The 18,096-nt window shown below is 42.2% G+C and overlaps 2 protein-coding genes across 5 annotated transcripts; one reads left to right on the forward strand and one right to left on the reverse strand.

The window, feature by feature from the left end:
• Window positions 1–485: 485 nt before the first annotated feature.
• LOC110989337 (CST complex subunit TEN1-like) lies at window positions 486–3,264 on the forward strand. 3 transcript variants are annotated; one of them, XR_015426750.1, is made up of 3 exons: window positions 486–693; window positions 1,370–2,020; window positions 2,072–3,264. XR_015426750.1 is itself a non-coding variant. In XM_022253658.2 (2 exons), the coding sequence occupies exons 1-2, from the start codon at window positions 590–592 to the stop codon at window positions 1,647–1,649; spliced, it is 384 nt and encodes a 127-aa protein (XP_022109350.2). In that variant the 5' UTR covers window positions 486–589; the 3' UTR covers window positions 1,650–3,264. The 3 variants fall into 3 exon arrangements, 1 of the variants encoding a protein (XP_022109350.2); XR_015426751.1 differs by having other exon boundaries at window positions 1,370–2,003; XM_022253658.2 differs by having other exon boundaries at window positions 1,370–3,264.
• Window positions 2,249–17,581, reverse strand: LOC110989336 (uncharacterized). 2 transcript variants are annotated; one of them, XM_022253655.2, is made up of 8 exons: window positions 17,343–17,581; window positions 9,691–11,971; window positions 8,943–9,057; window positions 7,889–8,035; window positions 7,416–7,494; window positions 5,999–6,120; window positions 5,171–5,449; window positions 2,249–4,605 (listed from the first exon to the last, which is right to left on the reverse strand). In XM_022253655.2, the coding sequence occupies exons 1-8, from the start codon at window positions 17,431–17,433 to the stop codon at window positions 4,564–4,566; spliced, it is 3,156 nt and encodes a 1,051-aa protein (XP_022109347.2). In that variant the 5' UTR covers window positions 17,434–17,581; the 3' UTR covers window positions 2,249–4,563. The 2 variants fall into 2 exon arrangements, with proteins under 2 accessions (XP_022109347.2, XP_022109349.2); XM_022253657.2 differs by lacking the exon at window positions 17,343–17,581 and adding an exon at window positions 12,269–12,458.
• Window positions 17,582–18,096: the final 515 nt, after the last annotated feature.

An 18,096-nucleotide genomic window follows, 5' to 3' on the forward strand; every position in this document is an offset into this window, starting at 1 on the left:
AGAAGTCACCCATGGTTGTTTTGTTTTGTTTTTGGCTCGCACATGGTGATCGATTTGTCTTGTTGAGTGGGCGGGCCGAGTCAAAGGGTTTATGGGAAAGTGTTTCATAGCGCTAGCGCATCATCAAACCAAAGAGCAAGAACCTTTCTCAATGCCTAATTAAAGTATCCACGATAAAAAAAATGCTGGGAAAAATTGAAATATTCAACAAAAAACATCGAATATGGGCATATAGACATAATTATCTGTTACCCACTTTATTGATTTGAGGGCTTAAATATCTTGTTTCATGCTGTGACTGAGATTTGAGCTATAGATGATTAGCTATTATGCTTATCCACTCCTTCCAATTCTTTTTAGTTGATTAAAATTACATGTAAATTCATACCGCCTACAGCTTAATAAAATTAATTACAATTTAAGACGGCACCCCCGCTAGCGCTACGGGTTGTAAAATATGTATGGCGCCATCTATAGAGCAAAAATTGCCAGTCACATTGTAAACAATCGCGCGAACTTGATATTAATTTACGCGTAACTCAAACATTTCGAGTGCAAAAAGGCAGTTTTTAAATCTTTCTGTCGAGACATGGCATGGAATCTCCCTCAAAGTGGGAAGATAGTCAAACTTAGTGAGCTGACAGACACATTGTCTGAGGTCTACCGTGGACAACATGTTCGAATTATGGCGAGGTAGGCCTAAGCTTCGTATTTGGAACGTGCAGTGCATGCTTATAGGCATTGCATGGGCATCCCCGCTTATTTTATGTGGTGAGGGGAACAAATACAACGTGAACACAGAGAGATAAATTCGTGGGAGGATAATATTTTAAGAAGTGTACATTTTCCACCCTTTCACTAGTTTCAGCAACTATTTTACTGTTTTTGTGAGTTCCTCTTTAAATTTTATTTATTATTTAGAGTGGGCATGGAGGAAGGAAAACAGATTTTTCTTTCTCCATGGAGTGGGCCCCAATGACAATGTGTACTCTATTGATGGATGTACACGTACTTTAGTGCTGTGCATAATGTCCAGCATAATATGAGCAAAAGTTGCCAGGGACATGGGTTTCATGGCACTTAAACATGTTGGGTTTTGAGAATTTAAATTCAATTTCCTTCAAAACAAGGGTGTCATTAGTGAACAAGCATGGGGCAACACTCTATCATTGGCATGTGAAACCGAGAGTTCCCCATCAGGTTTGTGAGCTGAATTCACAAAGTACAAAGACATTTGAGTTTTAAAATAGGACACTATGCTTGCATTGAAACTTGGAGCTATAAAAAGAACTGTTGCTTTTGTTTCTGACCCTGACCTGTAGATGACATCCGACATTTTCTTTCTCTTTATATGCATTTCTGAGTTCAGGTTGGTGAGCTATGACTGTATCAAGGGACAGGCAGTGGTATGCAGTGTGGAACGACACTGCAGTCATCAACTTCTTGTTGACACACGTCTCGTTGAGCCATTTGGAGGGAGGGTGAGCTCTGTCTTTCAAATTCTGGGCGAAATGGACAGCTTGGATAATGGTCAGCCTGTACTACGGGCACGAGTTGTGCGGTGTGTGGATGGTACTGATGTGGCCATGTATTACAAAGCGCTGGAGACACAAAGAAAGTTTTTTGAAAGTAGAAATGCACATACGTGATGCACAGTGCAGACCGGCTAATGTGGGCGATTAGTTGATCAGAAAGGAAACTACAGGAAACTCTCTGGCCAAACTTTGTTGAGCTGAAAGAACAGTGTCACCTCAAAAGACTCTCGGCTTGTCAGAGTGGCCAGTAGAGTAAGTGGCCTGCAAGGACAAGTGTCCACTATGAACAAAAGGCCTTCAATGACAGGTGGCCTTTATGAACGATTGGCCTGCATGGCCTGTATGAACAGGTGGCCAGTAAGGACAGCTGGTCACAATGAACAAGTGGCCTGTAGGACAGGTGGTCACTATGAACTAGTGACCTGTATCGACTAGTAGCCTGTATGGACAGGTGGCCACTATGGACAGGTGGCCACTATGGACAGGTGGTCACTATGAACTAGTGACCTGTATCGACTAGTAGCCTGTATGGACAGGTGGCCACTATGAACAGGTGGTCACTATGAACTAGTGACCTGTATCGACTAGTAGCCTGTATGGACAGGAGGCCACTATGGACAGGTGGCCACTATGAATGTCTTGTTGGGTGGAAATGTAGGATTTGGGCAAAACAAATTGCATTAATAATGGTAACAACTTGACTGAAAGCAATATTTACAATACCATGACATGTATTTTATTTATTATAACTGGTGAATTATAAAAATCACTTGTTCTAAAAATAACGAGGCTATGTACTTAGTACTTTTTACCATTAATTATAACAAAACTGGGGTCTGTAACGACTGTTTGCCAAATACCCTCATCTCCAAATATAGCAGGGACTTTATACACCATTCATCAATTTACACTAACTAGGGTTTACAATGAGGTCAGTTGGCTGCACTATGTGAGCATGGTATTCAAGGTTTTTTTACAAAGCGGCAGAACTGTTTCACGGTAGAATTGAAAAATTCCTGAAGGAGTGTTTTGACTGTCTCTAAACTTGTAGGATTTGGCTTCATTTTCTATTCAACGAATTATTAAAATCAAGCTTTCATTGATACTACTCTTGGTCAAGGCAAAATTAAATCATATTCCTAGCTACAGTGGCCAAAGATTTTCAAATGTTCAAACTTACCTTAAATTCTGGCGTGTCAAACAATACACTGAAATATGTTTTGAACCGTACATAACAACTTTACCTTTTAACATGTATGTTTGCTATATATACAAGCAAGTTGAAGAAATAAAGAACTGTCTACAATTTAGCATGCAATTATGGATTATTTCTGGTCGATGAGATAACAATTTACAGTTTAAAATGTAGTCAGTTTAACTTCAAGGTCAGATTTCAACGTGTCAAACCTCATTCTGAATGCCACCCCTTGCATTTCTGGACTCAACTCCACCCACAAAAAATACTAATTTGTTTCCACCACTGAAGTCCAGTCCTGTCAATTACATGATTAAAAACAATGGATATGCAAAACAAAAGTAAATAAGTGTCTGAGTATGTTAGAGTTATCAATAAAATCAAATATTTACGACTGCATTATTCATAAGATGCTTCAGAGATTACATAATCAATGTAACGATCATTTTCTATTTTAATGGCAACAAAGCCACCTGTACACGGGCAAAGATGTTGAGGAAAAGAATAAAAATTGGTTCACATATACAAACACAATTTGCAGTTGTACTAAATTTCTAACTGAATTTAGGAAAAGTTTACAAAGTTCTTTTGGGTGAGTGAAGTACAAGTGTAATTCATTCAGAACAATATCAGAGCAATGAAACAAATTGGAAGTTTAAGAAGGCACCGTGAGGGGGCGGGTCATGTGATCAACCCCCAAAACAGGGCATCTGAGTATGATACATCACAATTACCACGGCAACAGTTTCATATAAATGTACAGACTAATATATTGTCATTTGATAATGTTCACTACATCTTCCATTCAATACTCCAAACTTTACCAATAAACGGTGTATGTACTGGTTCTATAAAAGTCTACCTTGAGGTTGAAGGTTCGTTAAAATGTTACACCCTTTAAACAAAAATTGTTCAGATAAACATTTTTACAGACTTAATTAAGTGTGATACCAAACTGAAGGTATGTCGCCATTAACCATGTATTATGTGGCAGGTAATGTACATGTCTCTTTTCAATGTACTCTTCCATCTATACAATAATTTCTTTAATTTGGCCATAGGAGGCACTTATTTGGTTTAAAAATGAAATCAAGTTGCCACTAATGTTTATTGATAACAAACCAAAGTAAGAGCTACGTACTACTGTAACTCCTTGTTCCCCTCATCAAATCCGTCAAAATCTTACATTTAATCAAATTAATGAAAAGTGACAAAAAACTGATAAATAATTTTGTCTTTAAAGACTGTCATTCTCAACCACAAAATGCACTACAGGCAATATATACAGTAAGCTAAACGGAAATGAAAGTTTTGTAGAAACCAAAACGCACAGCATCCTGTTTTCTACTGCAATACCTGATCCGTGTTGACCAATGCCGGTTAACATTAGGTATCAGGTTTACATGGCCACCTGACCGAGTTATGTACAATTAGATATTTTTTACGTCCCACATTGTATTCTGAAAATGTGTTCTGTTACTCTCCGCCATAAAGTGTGTCTGTCAGGCTTGTTTATCGGCAAATCCATGGTCACATTTTCTTGATGACGGCAAAACAATTTAACTTTGGTGAAGGAGAGTCAATCTTCAGCGTGACACCCATGTCAATGCATCAATACCAATACCACTTTGGATATCAAGACTGAAATTCATAGACAGCAAAACGCTGTATTTTTTACATCCGTCAGAGTAATGTAAACCTCATGATTAATTTTAACCAGTATGAATGGAACCAGGTTACTCCTCTGAAGTCTGGAACCTTCTAAAAAATAAAGCTAAAGAATAAAACATCTGACACCAACTTCTGCCATCATGGTAACTATGGGTCAAATATTCACCTCTTGCGATTACCTTGTCCGTGAAGACGTCTTTTGATCTGCAACGAGCAAGCAAGGAGAATATAAATAATTTCATATTTTCAAACAACTATACCAAGTGCACTATTTTAGGACCAATCAGCACACTGGATTTCTTGCTTCTGTCATCTGTGGTGACTGACAACGTACACAATTTGTGGGAACAAAATGGCCATACAGCAATTAAATCTGCACAGTAAAAGAAAACGGTCGGAAGCAGTGGACATCCACGCAAACAACTGTGGCTTTCCTTGCACAGAAATTACTTGACTTGAGCTGATTGCCACTACAAGCAACAACATTGTTTGGATCTGTTAACAATGATGAATGAAGGCTGCTGCAGCAGTATGAGTTCACATGGAAACAGCATGAATACTTCATTGTCAAAGCTAAATGCGCGCACTCCAATAGGATCTAAGTCTGAGCCTGGCACATGATATCAATGGCATGCACTCATCAGATGAGGCTACATGTATCTCTTTTTTTCCAATGAGGGCGCACTTGCGCAATCAGCTTAATTTTTCACTAAACGACCTCTCTGGTTATTCAATGAATACCCCCCCCACTTCATCTCTCTGGTCTTACCTCAACATGCTCACGATGTAGCAGATCATGTGGTTTCTCACGCGCGGCATTCTCCAGACCAACATTAGCGCCATGCGTCATCAGGAGATTGACGATTTCCAGGATCTCGTGCTCCGGACGGTCGCGGCCGACGATCAGATGCAGCGCCGTGTTGCCATCATACATCTGACTATTGACGAGTCTTCCCGCGTCCTCACAGTTGTCCAACAAGTCCAAGATGAGATCAATCTTATGCAACTCTACAGCGTAATGGAGGGCGGTCTTACCGCTGTTTGAATCCTGTTGCATTATGGGAAAGAAGGTTTAACATGGAACATCCAACTACGAGCTGGATATGCTGCCGACCTTTCCCATTGATCCCATTTAAAAGCTTTGGTCACGGCGTTGGACAATTATATTAGACGGGTTACTTTAACAGACATTATTGTGCCATCAAGCCACTGTACAGTGTCACTCAACACTTTGACCTCGGCAGTTGAACTGTTAATATTGATCACGATGACACGTGGGTTTAAAGGGATGGCTCATTGCATATGGCAAGTACAGGACAGGAGAATGTTGGAGACAGGAGCCACAGAGGTTCTGTGACTTGTGATCAGAGGGTGTGGGGTTCAAATCCAGCTGTTTTACATATGTTGTGTCCCTAGGCAAGCCACTTTGCCCTTATTTGCTTTTGCAAGCAAAGAGTTTCATTGGGTGCATTGTAGCCTGGGAGCGACCCATAATCCCATCCACAGCAAAAGGAACCTAGTTGGTCATTTTGTGTTGCCTAGGAAACTGGGGATAAATTCTATCCAACTGAACCACGTTGGTCCTGACCAAACTTACCTGTTGGAGTGCCGATCCGAAGCTTTGAAGCAGGAGGCAGACGGTCTCATGGCAGTTGATAAATTCTCCTTCCAGAGTCATGTTGCCATGGTTTTCCACAGCAAGCATGAGTGCTGACTTGCCTGCCAAATATCAACAGATTTGACCAATGAAATTTTGTTGAGCCTCTCACATTTTCATAGGTTTCCAATCTAATGGCAATACACTACCCATTTTCACATGAACTTCAAAATAGATGGTGCTTTAAATAAGCAATGCCTTCACCAAATTGTCAGCTTCAAAGAGAGGAGTTGACTGGAGGAATTAAACTTATAACAAACAAACCATATATCTGAGGTCTTTTATTGTTATCAGTGAACAGATATCAATTCTAATCCAGTGATAGAATGACCATTGATTTGGACATGTCCAGCACGAGTTACCGGAGTATCTGCCAACATTTGAAGCAAGATATGGGACGGAGAGAACCAAAATCTCGGGAATTCTTTCCACACATCCGGGGGATGGATTAGGTAACAATAGTCTAGAGTGTCTATGGGGTTTGGACATGTTGGGGCTACCTCTCCGTCCCATATCTTGCGGTTACATGTCTGTAATGATAACCAGATTCCCAGTGTTCTTAACCACTTCGGACCGGGGCATTTTTCAACGTTGAGGATGCTGGGCCGGCATGACTATCAATTTTTCCGTTTTCAAAATCCTTCAACAATTCATCATTCCATTTAACGGTCGTTTATAGCCGCAGGGAGTAATCTTCAGGCACTACTCTAAGTTGACAGGTGACCTTCATTGACGCCCGAATATTTCAGCCAGGCCTGCAGCCTTGTAAACAGAGCCCAGATTGTGCGGTGTTATACAGCTGTCTTTTGTTCACGAACCTGGCTCAGTGCACTGCTGACCTCTTTTCAATAGGGGCCAGATTAGCATGCAGCGGTGCTGTGTGGCTCATCGCTGCGGTGGTGGAGAGCTTTTGTCCCCGGTGGTAATCCGCTTGCTCTAAATACCCCAAACCCTGGTATACGGTTTCTAAATAACGCTGGATTATCACCACTTTTGAGAGCGAAAAATGCCGGTCATGCCCAGCAGCCTGGTCTTTTGTTAGGAGTACGGTCTTTTGTTACAGGGCCCCGTTTCCTTTGTCCGAGTTCGGAGACCCCGGCCGCACATATAAACCATACGGCTCTGATCCCGGAGTCCCCGGCTGGTAGTGGTTAAGCCTACATTAACTTGTGGACTTTGAAACTGGTTGTTAGCATGGCATAAAAAAGGAATTACACATTAGCTTCATTCAGGGATGAAAGAATTGTGATGAGGAAACAAAATCATTTTATTGTACTAACAAAACATGCCAAATGTGGGCTTCCAAGTTTGACATCCTGTGCAGGAAATAAACTCAGAAATCCGTAGTGATCCTTACCATCATAGTTGATAGTATCAAAGAGATCCCGTGTGGTTTCCTCGCTGTAACCACAGTAGCTCATACCTTCGCAAATCGCCTGAGATCAAAGGAAATCAATTCAATGAGCAAGCTGTCAATACATTTTAATCCAACTCTAGTTTTGCTCCTCATCTGCGAGGTTTCCTAATGCACAGCTACAAAGCACTTTAAAACTCAACAACTTTTTCCATTGACTGTTGAGGGGACTTCTTGTCCTCTTGAAAATTTGTATCCTTTTACTTTCTTTCTAATGAATAATTTACTCTTTGAGTCATTATAAGCTTTCTGTCGCTTTTCATTTGAATCTGTTTGAAACATGTCTCCATAGTGCATTTTTTTCATTTAAAACAAATAATATTCGAAAATTTGATGATCGATCAATTATTCAGACATTCGGCACAACCCTACTTAAGAACACAGTGGCTCTTCCATGTCATGGAATGATTTCCAACCTTGATGGCTTCGGTGTTCCCATTTCTGGCAGCAGCATGCAGTGGTGTGTTGCCGTGCCTGTTGCGGATGAAGAGATCTGCGCCGTAGTTGATCAAGATCTGTGTCAGTATCGGCAGATTGGAAATCACCGACAGGTATAGGGGTGTCTGCACCGACAGGAAAAAAAATAAACAGAAGGTTTGTTGCAAGTTTAATCAATCTTAACACCAAAACAAAAACACAACGTTGTTGAACTTGGGGGGGGGGGTTCAAATGAGCATTCAACATGAAGGATTAGGGACAATGATAAGAGTCAGTTCTTATATAGCGCAGATTGGGCCCACACCATCTGAACATTCCTGAAACCATCTCAGCCCTCTGGGGAGTATACTAGCCTGATGCTGCCATTTGGGCGCAAACGGCTAAACATTGCCATGTCTGCCCTCACAGGTATTTACTTCTGGGTGACACAAGGCACATAGGGGTAAAGTGACTGCCCCAGATCACAACATGCTGCCACCAGCTGGATTCGAACCCCAGACCCTATGATCAGAAGCTACAAACCCTAACCATTAGGCCATATGCCCCCTGGGCAATGTAGTATTTGTCCTATCGGTAATTCCATTGCTAGCCACTTTCAGAAAGTGATTGTATATTCCTCCAGTATCAATTCTTAAAATCTCCTTTTCCAGACACTCTTTTTGACAGAACACTTTCTAAAATAAAAATCTCCAACTTTAAAAACGATACTCCCCACATTTTTCCCAAAGAAAGATCATTTGTGATTGCAAAAATTGATTTGTGCAAGATGTCGCATGCCATTGCAAAGAGTTCGCTGTTACACTCGCTTCCAGAAATTCAGCAAACTGACCTTTGCAAATTTCAGAGCTTGGAATGCAATTTTTGGGACCCTGGTATTCAACTCAAGTGGGTAATGTAAACATTCACAAAAAAACCCTTCCCAGGTTTTAAGTGCATCTCCCATTAGACTGATGTTGATTGAGTTTGATACCGCTCTAAAAATCCCCCGAACAGCACCCTCTACCATCTACGAATGCAGGTATTCCTATTCACCTGTTGGAGTTTATTCTTGACATTCAGGCAGACCTTCTGCTTACAATTGCAGATGCGTTCAATGATGGCCAGAGAGAGGGCGACCTTCGTCTGGCAGATGGCAAGATGGAGAACACTGGTAACAAACAGAAGGACAAGAACACAGACAACAGGTCAACACCAGTAACAATGTGTCACTCCTCATAGAGTCCATAATTTCCACACACCGTGTTGACGGTACCCCACAAGGGCAAAGATGAGACCATTTCAACTGGTGCCCGGCACACACATAAAGACCACACTGTTACATGTACATTCCAAACAGAAATTGGTCAAGTGTGCTCAGCACAGCTTTTGTTTCTGCATCCCGGTACATGCATCCCCATACCAAAGGGATAGCTTTGATGTAAAAGAACAGCCTCTCTTGATCTCACACTAACTCATGGTTGCTTTGTCACACTTTCTTTATTATCTGGAATTGGTATGATGTTTACAGGGTGATCACTCATTTAGCTTGTCAACTAAGACAATAATGATTTGCTCATCCAGACTGCCAGCCTTCACACAGGAACTGACCAAACAAGTTGTTAACTTGGCTTATGAACAAACACAGACCATGTGCCACATGTTTACAAATCATGCATCTGTGTCAGTCACACCCACTCTTCCATTGTAAAAACAAACTGACAAAATTTAAGTTAAATTTTGAGATATTCAGAGTACTGGTATGTATTAATATGCAAATTTATGCAAATGATGAAAGACTTACGTATCCATGTCTTCATCTGGCATCAGGAGTTCCTCCACACTCCATTCTGCCAGCTGCTTACGGAATGCTTCCAGCTCCCCTTCAGGGGGTGTATCCGACTGCTGGTAGGTGCGATGGGGTGTCGGTGGGACTTGGTGAGGCGTACATGTGGTAGGAAAGGGCTGATTTACGCCGGTGTACGGCATCCTGAAGGCCTGCGGGGGGATTTCAGGTGCAGGAGCAGGGGTGTAAGGAGGCGTAAGGGAAGGGCAGTAGGATGGGACCTGTGGTGGGGACATCATCTGAGTCTGGTAGGTAGGGCTAGAATCAGGCGTGCCGGTCTGCAGGTACTTCTTGATGCCCGAGATTCGCTCTTGAGCCTCAAGTGAATCGGTGCTGGAATCGTTCCGCTGACGCTTGGCAGAGTGAGGGGACACGGGGGAAACAGTGACCATCCCAAAGGTCATGTTGTCAGTTACTTTGATGATGGTGGAGCCGCACGGCGAAGGGGGTTCCCCTGTGGAGCTGATGTTGGATTCCGGTGACCAGGGACTATTGACGTCAGGAACTAGCGGGGCTGGAGACAACTGCTGGATGTCAGGAGTGTAGGGGGAAGGAACAGGGCTTGTAGAGGCCAGACTGGGGGCTTGGCTTCCATCCCAAGATGACTGGGGAGAAGGGGTACCCATCAAATCTATCCCAAGGTTTCCCACCTGAAAAGCCATGGGTTCTTCATTCTCCACTGGAGACCGGTCCAAGATGTCATTGTCGTGAGCCTCGGGTGTTGGCGGCCAGTCATCCTCTTTCGGGTTCCCAGTGCTCTGATTGGGAATATTCATGGGCTGGGGTTGGGTCATGGGGACTGTAGGCCCGCCGCTGTGCAAACAATTCTGTGGGTAGCTGGTCTGCAGCTGTTGCATGCTGGTGTTGTGGCAGAGGTTTTTTTGGGCGTACTGCTGCTGCATGGACTGATTGCTGACAGTGAGCATCTGGGATCTGGAGGGACCCATGTAGACCATACGGGTCAGATTGCTCTGTCCTGGAGGGCAGACCACACTCTGACTGGGTTGACCGCTGGGCTTCATCGGCGGCCGCAGAAACACAGACAAGGGCGGGAGTGGTTGGTTCTGAGGCTGAGCCCCGATGTGCCAATTAGGTGAGCTAAGTGCAGGCTGGCTAGCTATCCACTGGCCTTGCTGACAGTGCTGGTTGAAGGTGTTATTGGTGCTTAGGATGACATTTGGTTGACCAAAGGCATCTTCTCTGTGAATACCTTTGGCTCTCAGTCGGGGTTGTCCCTTCTCTGAGGTACCAACTCCGCCTCCTTCTGCCATTTTGCAGACCGCCTCTTTGTCATCCTTCCCCTCGAGAGACAAACTTTGCTGCAAGTCATCAGCCAGGGCAGAGACCTCCCCCTCAGCCTTCACCTCCGTCTTATCTTTCTCACCGCCGTCTTCAAGACGCAGTGCTGTCTGCAAGTCTTGTGTCAGCATCTGCACAAGTGAGGTCCCTCCCTCTGTCTTGGACTTCTCATTTGCATCCTTGGAGACTTTCTCCTCTTCAGCCTTTCCAGGCATCTTTGCCTCTTCCCCTACTTCCTCCACCAATGCGCTCTTTTCTTTTTCCCTTTTCTCAGCATCCTCTGCCACTCTCTCAGTTGCCTTTCTCTCATCCTCGACAACCGGCTCAGTTTTCTCGTCTGCATCTTCTGTGCCCCCCTCTTTCTCTGTTTTCTTGCCAGAGCTGTCAACATCTGCTGGAGCATATGACGAGTTGTTCCCACTTTCCAGTGTCTTGTTGTCATCTTTCTTTTCTTTCTCTTCTGTGAAGACTTCATCTTCTACCTGAGACTCTAGGGCCTCGCTTATGGCAGCCGGCGCACTAGCTGCATGACTCAGCTTGTGGGTTTCCTTCTCATAAGAGAACTTCACACTTCTCTGTCGGACCAGACGACCATGACCTTTGCCCTCCTTGTCCTTGTAACTCATTTCCAGTAAGCTGAAGCTTCGTGGTTTAGATTTCTTTGAGGTGGTTGCCTGTGGCTTTTGTTTTTCATCACTGCCATTCTTCATATTTCCTGCAAGCTTGGAAGCTTTTTCAACTGTTTGGGATTCCTTTGAAGGTTGTTTTACTGCCATCTCAGACCCAACACCGGGCTTTGTCGGCAACGTCTTGTAAGTGTTAATCATTTCATTACTCTTGAGGGGCGGGCTGTCATAAGTTGCAGGCGGTGGTTCCTCCGGTATAATGGAATCACATTTACTGTACAGGTTGCAAGGCATTGTTGATTGATTGGTCACACCTGCGAGAAATTAAAAAACAACCCAAATTACAAAAAAATTAACAAATGAAAAGTATCAAGTTCAAACTTGAAATTTCAAACTGTCAAAAATGTGAAGCTACATGTTGCACCACAAACTGTAGAAGAGACGTACATTGAACATATGGTATATTCATTCCACAAACAGGATATTGAAATCATGAAAAAAATAACACACAGGATGACAAAGGATATGGAAAGCATGGCACTGTACCTAGTACTAAAACAATTGCATGACAAGAAACAAAACACAAGTTTGTTCAAACCAAACACACATACTTCTGGCAACAAAGTACAGTCAACGCTCTAGCTGGGAAGAACAAAGTCAATTATTAGCTCTCAACAAGACACCCTGAGGAGAAACACCATCACTTGCGTAGCGTGCATCGATGGTACACAAATTGTTGCACAAAGTTATACACCTTATCCAGCAAGAAGCGATTTCTTCACTGCCAGGCTGGCTAATCTCTCTCCACATAATATACTACTAGTACTATGTACATGTACCATGCACACTATGCAAATGAGAGACAAGGAAAGCTAAGGGGATTCCCCTCTGGAAAACCTGATGTCGCTGAGTCGTATCTATATATACCAGTGCATGAAGATCACTTCCCTGAAAAGAACATTGAGGGACAGCCCCTGGTGCTTTGCCAAGGCAACAAGTATTGTCCAAAGGGTTGATGGGTCACATGCAAAGACTGATGTTGGCAAAGATGCAAGACATGTAAAACCACTGAGCTGTGCTTCAATCCACCCCAGTAGGAACAATGGATACACAGTGAGGAATCCGGCTGACACAGTTTCAGGGTTTTTGCTTAATGGTTTTCCTTCAAATAATTACTCTGTCTTCCTCTTCACCAGTACTAAGATCACCTTCTGCTTCCCTGGAAAATTGATGAATTTTATGGAATTCCTCTTTTATAAGAATTTCAATTTTGACAGCAAACGGGTCAAACAAAGTATCAGATGGTAAATGAATTCTTTACAAATTGTTGATTCTGAGCCTGTGCAGCTGTGTGGATTTATCTGTCAAGGTGCAATGCATGTACAGTGCATACTCCTTGGCTCTTTGCCAAATACTGTACATGTTCCATGAAAAACAAATTTACTTTATTCATGAACTCATCAGTGCAAAATGCTCCGCCCTTATAATGAATATGTATACCAGAGCTACAGAGAGGTAAACAATCTCTAGATCCTGTGTACATTTACATGTACATACCGTAGCCTACATCAACTGTAACAAGCATACCACTTGGACTTTGACAAAAAATGAGGAAATTCCAATCTTTACTAGACGTTGTGTGTTGATCAATTTTCACTGGCATGAGTGTAAAGACGAGGAAATCACCTGATCCGAGGAAAGGTTACATGCCTGCCATAAGCCTATGGTAGTTTCCATATGGTTGCAACAAACGCTACACAGCAACAAATGAAGATCCAGAATTGGTCACCAGAGGTATGACAGAGATGACGAGTAACATTGGCCACCAGAGGTGTGACAGAGATGACAAGTAACATTGGTCGGCAGAGGTGTGTCAGAGATGACAAGTAACATTGGTCACCAGAGGTGTGACAGAGACGACAAGTAACATTAGTCAACTACTGAAATCAAAATGCTATCCTTTAATTTTCATATGAAATGCCTTGGGGGGGTTCGGTCATACCATTTCTTAAAGCTGGTTAACTAGTTTTTTAACAATTGAGGAAATGTTCATTTCTTCGTCAATAAGAAGGAAGTGTACTGTACATGTAAGTGGAGCGTGTGCAAGAGGGTTATGATTTTACACCCATCATTCTTACCCTGTATCACATTTGTGTACACGTCTGTCTACAGAACACTAATGATTCAACGGAGACACTCTGCAAAGTTGGAAATAATCAAACTCTGCCAACTATCTGCGTCCATGTTTGTGTCAGTCACGGTAAAAAAGTGTTTCTACATGTACATGTATGTGATTCTGAATCACTGTGGACTACTTAGAAATGCCATGTTCCTTTACATTATCTGGTGCACAAATTTCTATTCCTTGTACAAAAACACTGCTCCAAATATACTCAGACTGGTATTGGGTGATTGGCTAAACATACATGTACTTCCACCTGCAAATAATCAGCTCCCAAATATTTATGGTCTGCATCTTTAATACAGAAATTGTTTGTACATGTAAGTAAAGGAAGAAAGCCTGACACATGGTTGGTGACTGATTTTCTTTTGCTCAGCAAATTACCAGCAATGCATGCTTAGCCAATGTTTGCTATTAATTAACCCTAACACTCCTCAGTCCTCCAACAGGTGAAGGATTGAGGAGGGTAAGGGTTAAAGCATCTCTGTGACGGAGCATGCTCCCTTGTCTTTGTTCTAAGCTGTCAGTGGCACCTTCTATAGCAAAGCCAATATCACACGACAGAGAAGGAGATCCTCATGTTCTGTGTGAAATTGATGGGTACTCTCCCCTTAATGTCCTCAATGAAACCAAACGAAAGCAAGATTCCTTTGAAACCATTCAGAATGAGGAACTGATAACCTTTTATTCAAGAACAAAAGAATAAAGCAGACACGATGAAAGAGAGACTATCCTCCCTGAACAGGAACCCATACCAGAAAAAAATAAATTGTATCCTGGTTCAAATGTCGTGAGCAAGGCCGGGTAAGTCCACTGAGTATGGCTTACAATGGCATTAATCACTTTCACATGTATCCGTACATATGTGGTCATGTCCATACACATACATACACGCATGTGTAAAATACCGGTACACAATACATGTACATGTATGCTGCTGGCCTCATTTACTGCTGAGTGTTGACTTTACTGACCAACTGCTGCTCATTACTGCACAGACTACATGTATCAGAAGCTGCAGTCAATATCGGCATATCTTCACATATTATGTTATCTTTTATTTTAAAGCATGTTTAATTGAAATTTTGATTGTATGCAAGTCAAAGTCCACATTAAATGTATCAAAAAACAACTGGAATCCCCTACCAGTATGCAGACTCTCCATGACCTCCCAAGCCAAAACAAGGACTGTACCAAAATTGACATCAAATATCTTCCAACTTTAGCCCTAAAGCAGTTTTTTATACATGTACATGTACTTACATGTAATACATGTACACTTATTCATGTCAGAACTCACGAACACATCACTCAAATCAAACGTAAAAGGTCTTGTGGTTCCCGTTTCATAATTTGATGCCATATTAGGGAGTGAATGTTTCTTGAGATACCGTAAATATCCCTTTTTTGAGCTGGTTTCATGTACTTTTCTACAAATGCAAAGGGATAAACCTTGCCTGATTGGTGTCAAATGGAGCCTCCAGAAAACAGACCAGATTCTACCATTACTAGAATGGGGGTGTGTTGGGGGTTTGTATGCCAAGGCTCAGAGCAGCTGATATCTCATTCAAAATCAAACACAGTCTGTTAAGTACAGGAAGTTGAAAAACCACAATCCTTCCTGATTTCCAGACTAGCTTGAGCCTGAGGGGCTCCAATAAACAACACGGTGGGTACTGTATACATGTACGTGTATGCAGGAATAAATGGTTCCCATACATGTGGTAAAAAACTAACTTTAAAAAGCAAAGTTTAACCCTAACAGCCCTAAATACTACAAAAACTACATGTACACTGTACTTAGTAGTAAAATGTAGTACACTTACACAGTGCTGTCGCTTGTTAGAGGACATGACCTTATTGTTTTCTGAAGCCATGAAATACATGTAGGAAAGACAATGTACCATACAGTGCTCTGGCTTTGAATGCACAACTTTATTGTTCTCGGTACAAGTAACAATGAAGCGTGCCCTACCTAGCTAGAAGTAGTAAATTTGTAGCGCTTGGTCCCAGTTCAGGCTTAGACTACTGGTTATTATTTTGGCTTGTAGTACTGAGTACTGCAAGCCAAATTTTATGCAGAACTGTTAGGGTTAAACTTGTGGTTAGTTTAAACTAACATTAAATTGTGCATTGAAACAGACTGTGCATACATGTACATACATATGTACCGGTGCGTAGCTTTTACAGTGCTGGCAAACACTGAACATTTTTCAGTTTGATGATGTCTCTGATTTTTACAAAAAAGATCTTTGTTGTCATAACTTGCTGTTAGTAACGTACACAGTACCTGCGAGGGGGTGGGGCAGGTTCCTCCCCAGACTACAATTGAAAGGGCCAAGGGTGTTCTACCACCTGGGAGATGCTAAATACAACTGACAACTTTGCTTCACCTAAGTCCCAATTTTGTCTCCATCTCCAGTCCTAAACGTACTGTAGTAAGCCAACTGCTTACTGTCTGTACACAAAAGCTATCCCTAACTCTGCCATTGGAGGTCATTTTCAGGTCCCTTTGACGGGCCAAAACATTTTTTCTTACAAACAGCTGTAGAGCTGTACTTGCACTGTGTGATACCCAAAGCATCGTCATCAATGCTACATCAACCTGTCATTTGGTACCATAGACTTGGTACTTTGGTAGAAAAACAGTTTTCCTCAATTTTTCGCTAATTGAGATAATTTTGCCAACTTTTTCTTTATGATGTCAGACAAGCTGAACCTCAACTTCATGTTCATAGCATGTACTTCAATTGAAAATACACAGAGACATTTATTATGGTTCCAAATATTAATTTTTCTGAAAAATTCTTTTGTGAAAATTTACATCTACCCCCTTATTGTATTTAAAGGACACTTCAGACGTAAGAAAGAAAATACAATTGTTCGAAGGTGACATTAGAGACAGATCGTAGAGTAAGGTCGACCAATCACGCAGATACAGGATGATCGCACAGATCAACTGATTACACCCAACAGTCATGACAGTAGCACCGAACTTTGAGCCCCTCCGTTCTTACTGAATGTAATTTAAGGCCCAGAATACGGTCTGAGGGATGCAAAGCTAAATTTTAAGTTTACTTTTACCAACCCTTGAAGTTAAATCTGGGGTTCGTCACCCGCAAAGCGACGACAGATGACAAATCCCAGAGTTCTCAGGTTAACTTTTACTCTCACATAAAAATGAAGAATCAACAAGTTACAACTTTTAATTTAAATTTTGTTTAAAAAACACACACAAGATTTCCATTAGTACTGAATAGTGGTAACGCAATCCAGCAAGAATCATAATGGTCAGTATACAAGACCTAATGCAGTCGATATGACACACTTATAAGCTTACTGTACCATGGTCTCAATATTAATTCTCTTGCATCTCTGGTAAAAACACACCCACCCAACCCCTGTACAGTATCGTCCATTGTTCTGTATACCTGTACATGTACATGTACAATGTACACTGTACAATTTTGTGTACACATAGCATACAATGTGGTTTTACTCACCAACGTGTTTCGTGAACTTCGGCGCGTTGACGTCCTCGATTTTCTGCTTCAGAATCCGCCGGTCCTCAGCCTTTACATCGATAGAAGGCATCCTGAAATTCTCAGAACGGAAGTCAATGTAAAGTAAGTCGCGAAGTCGTCGCCAAAAAAGCCCCAAAAGGGTCGGTTCCTGTTTCGGAAGTTCGGGGCAGCAGCTCAAAAATGCATCACAAATGGCTAAGCGTCTAAGGTCACGATGCACGAGAACTGGGTGATAGTACTGCGCCGATATGACGCAGTTGATACTGAGAAAAGGCTCTGATTGGCTAGCACTGCGTGAGACTATAGTGATGAATATTCATAAATTATTTGGAAATTTTAGGGGTTTTCCCTTGGCGTTTTTCGTGACCTCACTCATTGTGCGCATACAATCATTGAGAGCAACGAACAATAACAGGCACTGAGAATGGTGTTTAACTCGGGCACAAGCCAGCCTGCATGAGTTCAAGTTGTGAATTCGCAGTGTAACTTCATGTATTATGATACATTGCAATAACCTTTTACTGTAAGAGTTGTAAATGCCATGGTCAAGTACAGTGGGGGGGACTTTTGACGAGGGTGGTGCATGCGCGCATGTGCTTCGAAGAAAATCATGATCAACTAAGCCCACACATCCGATCGACCGTACCGAGGGGCCACTCGGCAGATTCACCTGGTGGAGTACAATTTTGAACGGAAATCGGCTCGCATTCCTTTCGGAAGTCCACCGTGTTCA

The sequence above is a fragment of the Acanthaster planci genome, linkage group LG10 (genome assembly GCF_054643075.1).
Source record: "Acanthaster planci isolate LZ-2023a linkage group LG10, COTS_SCS, whole genome shotgun sequence".
Taxonomy (NCBI): domain Eukaryota; kingdom Metazoa; phylum Echinodermata; class Asteroidea; order Valvatida; family Acanthasteridae; genus Acanthaster; species Acanthaster planci.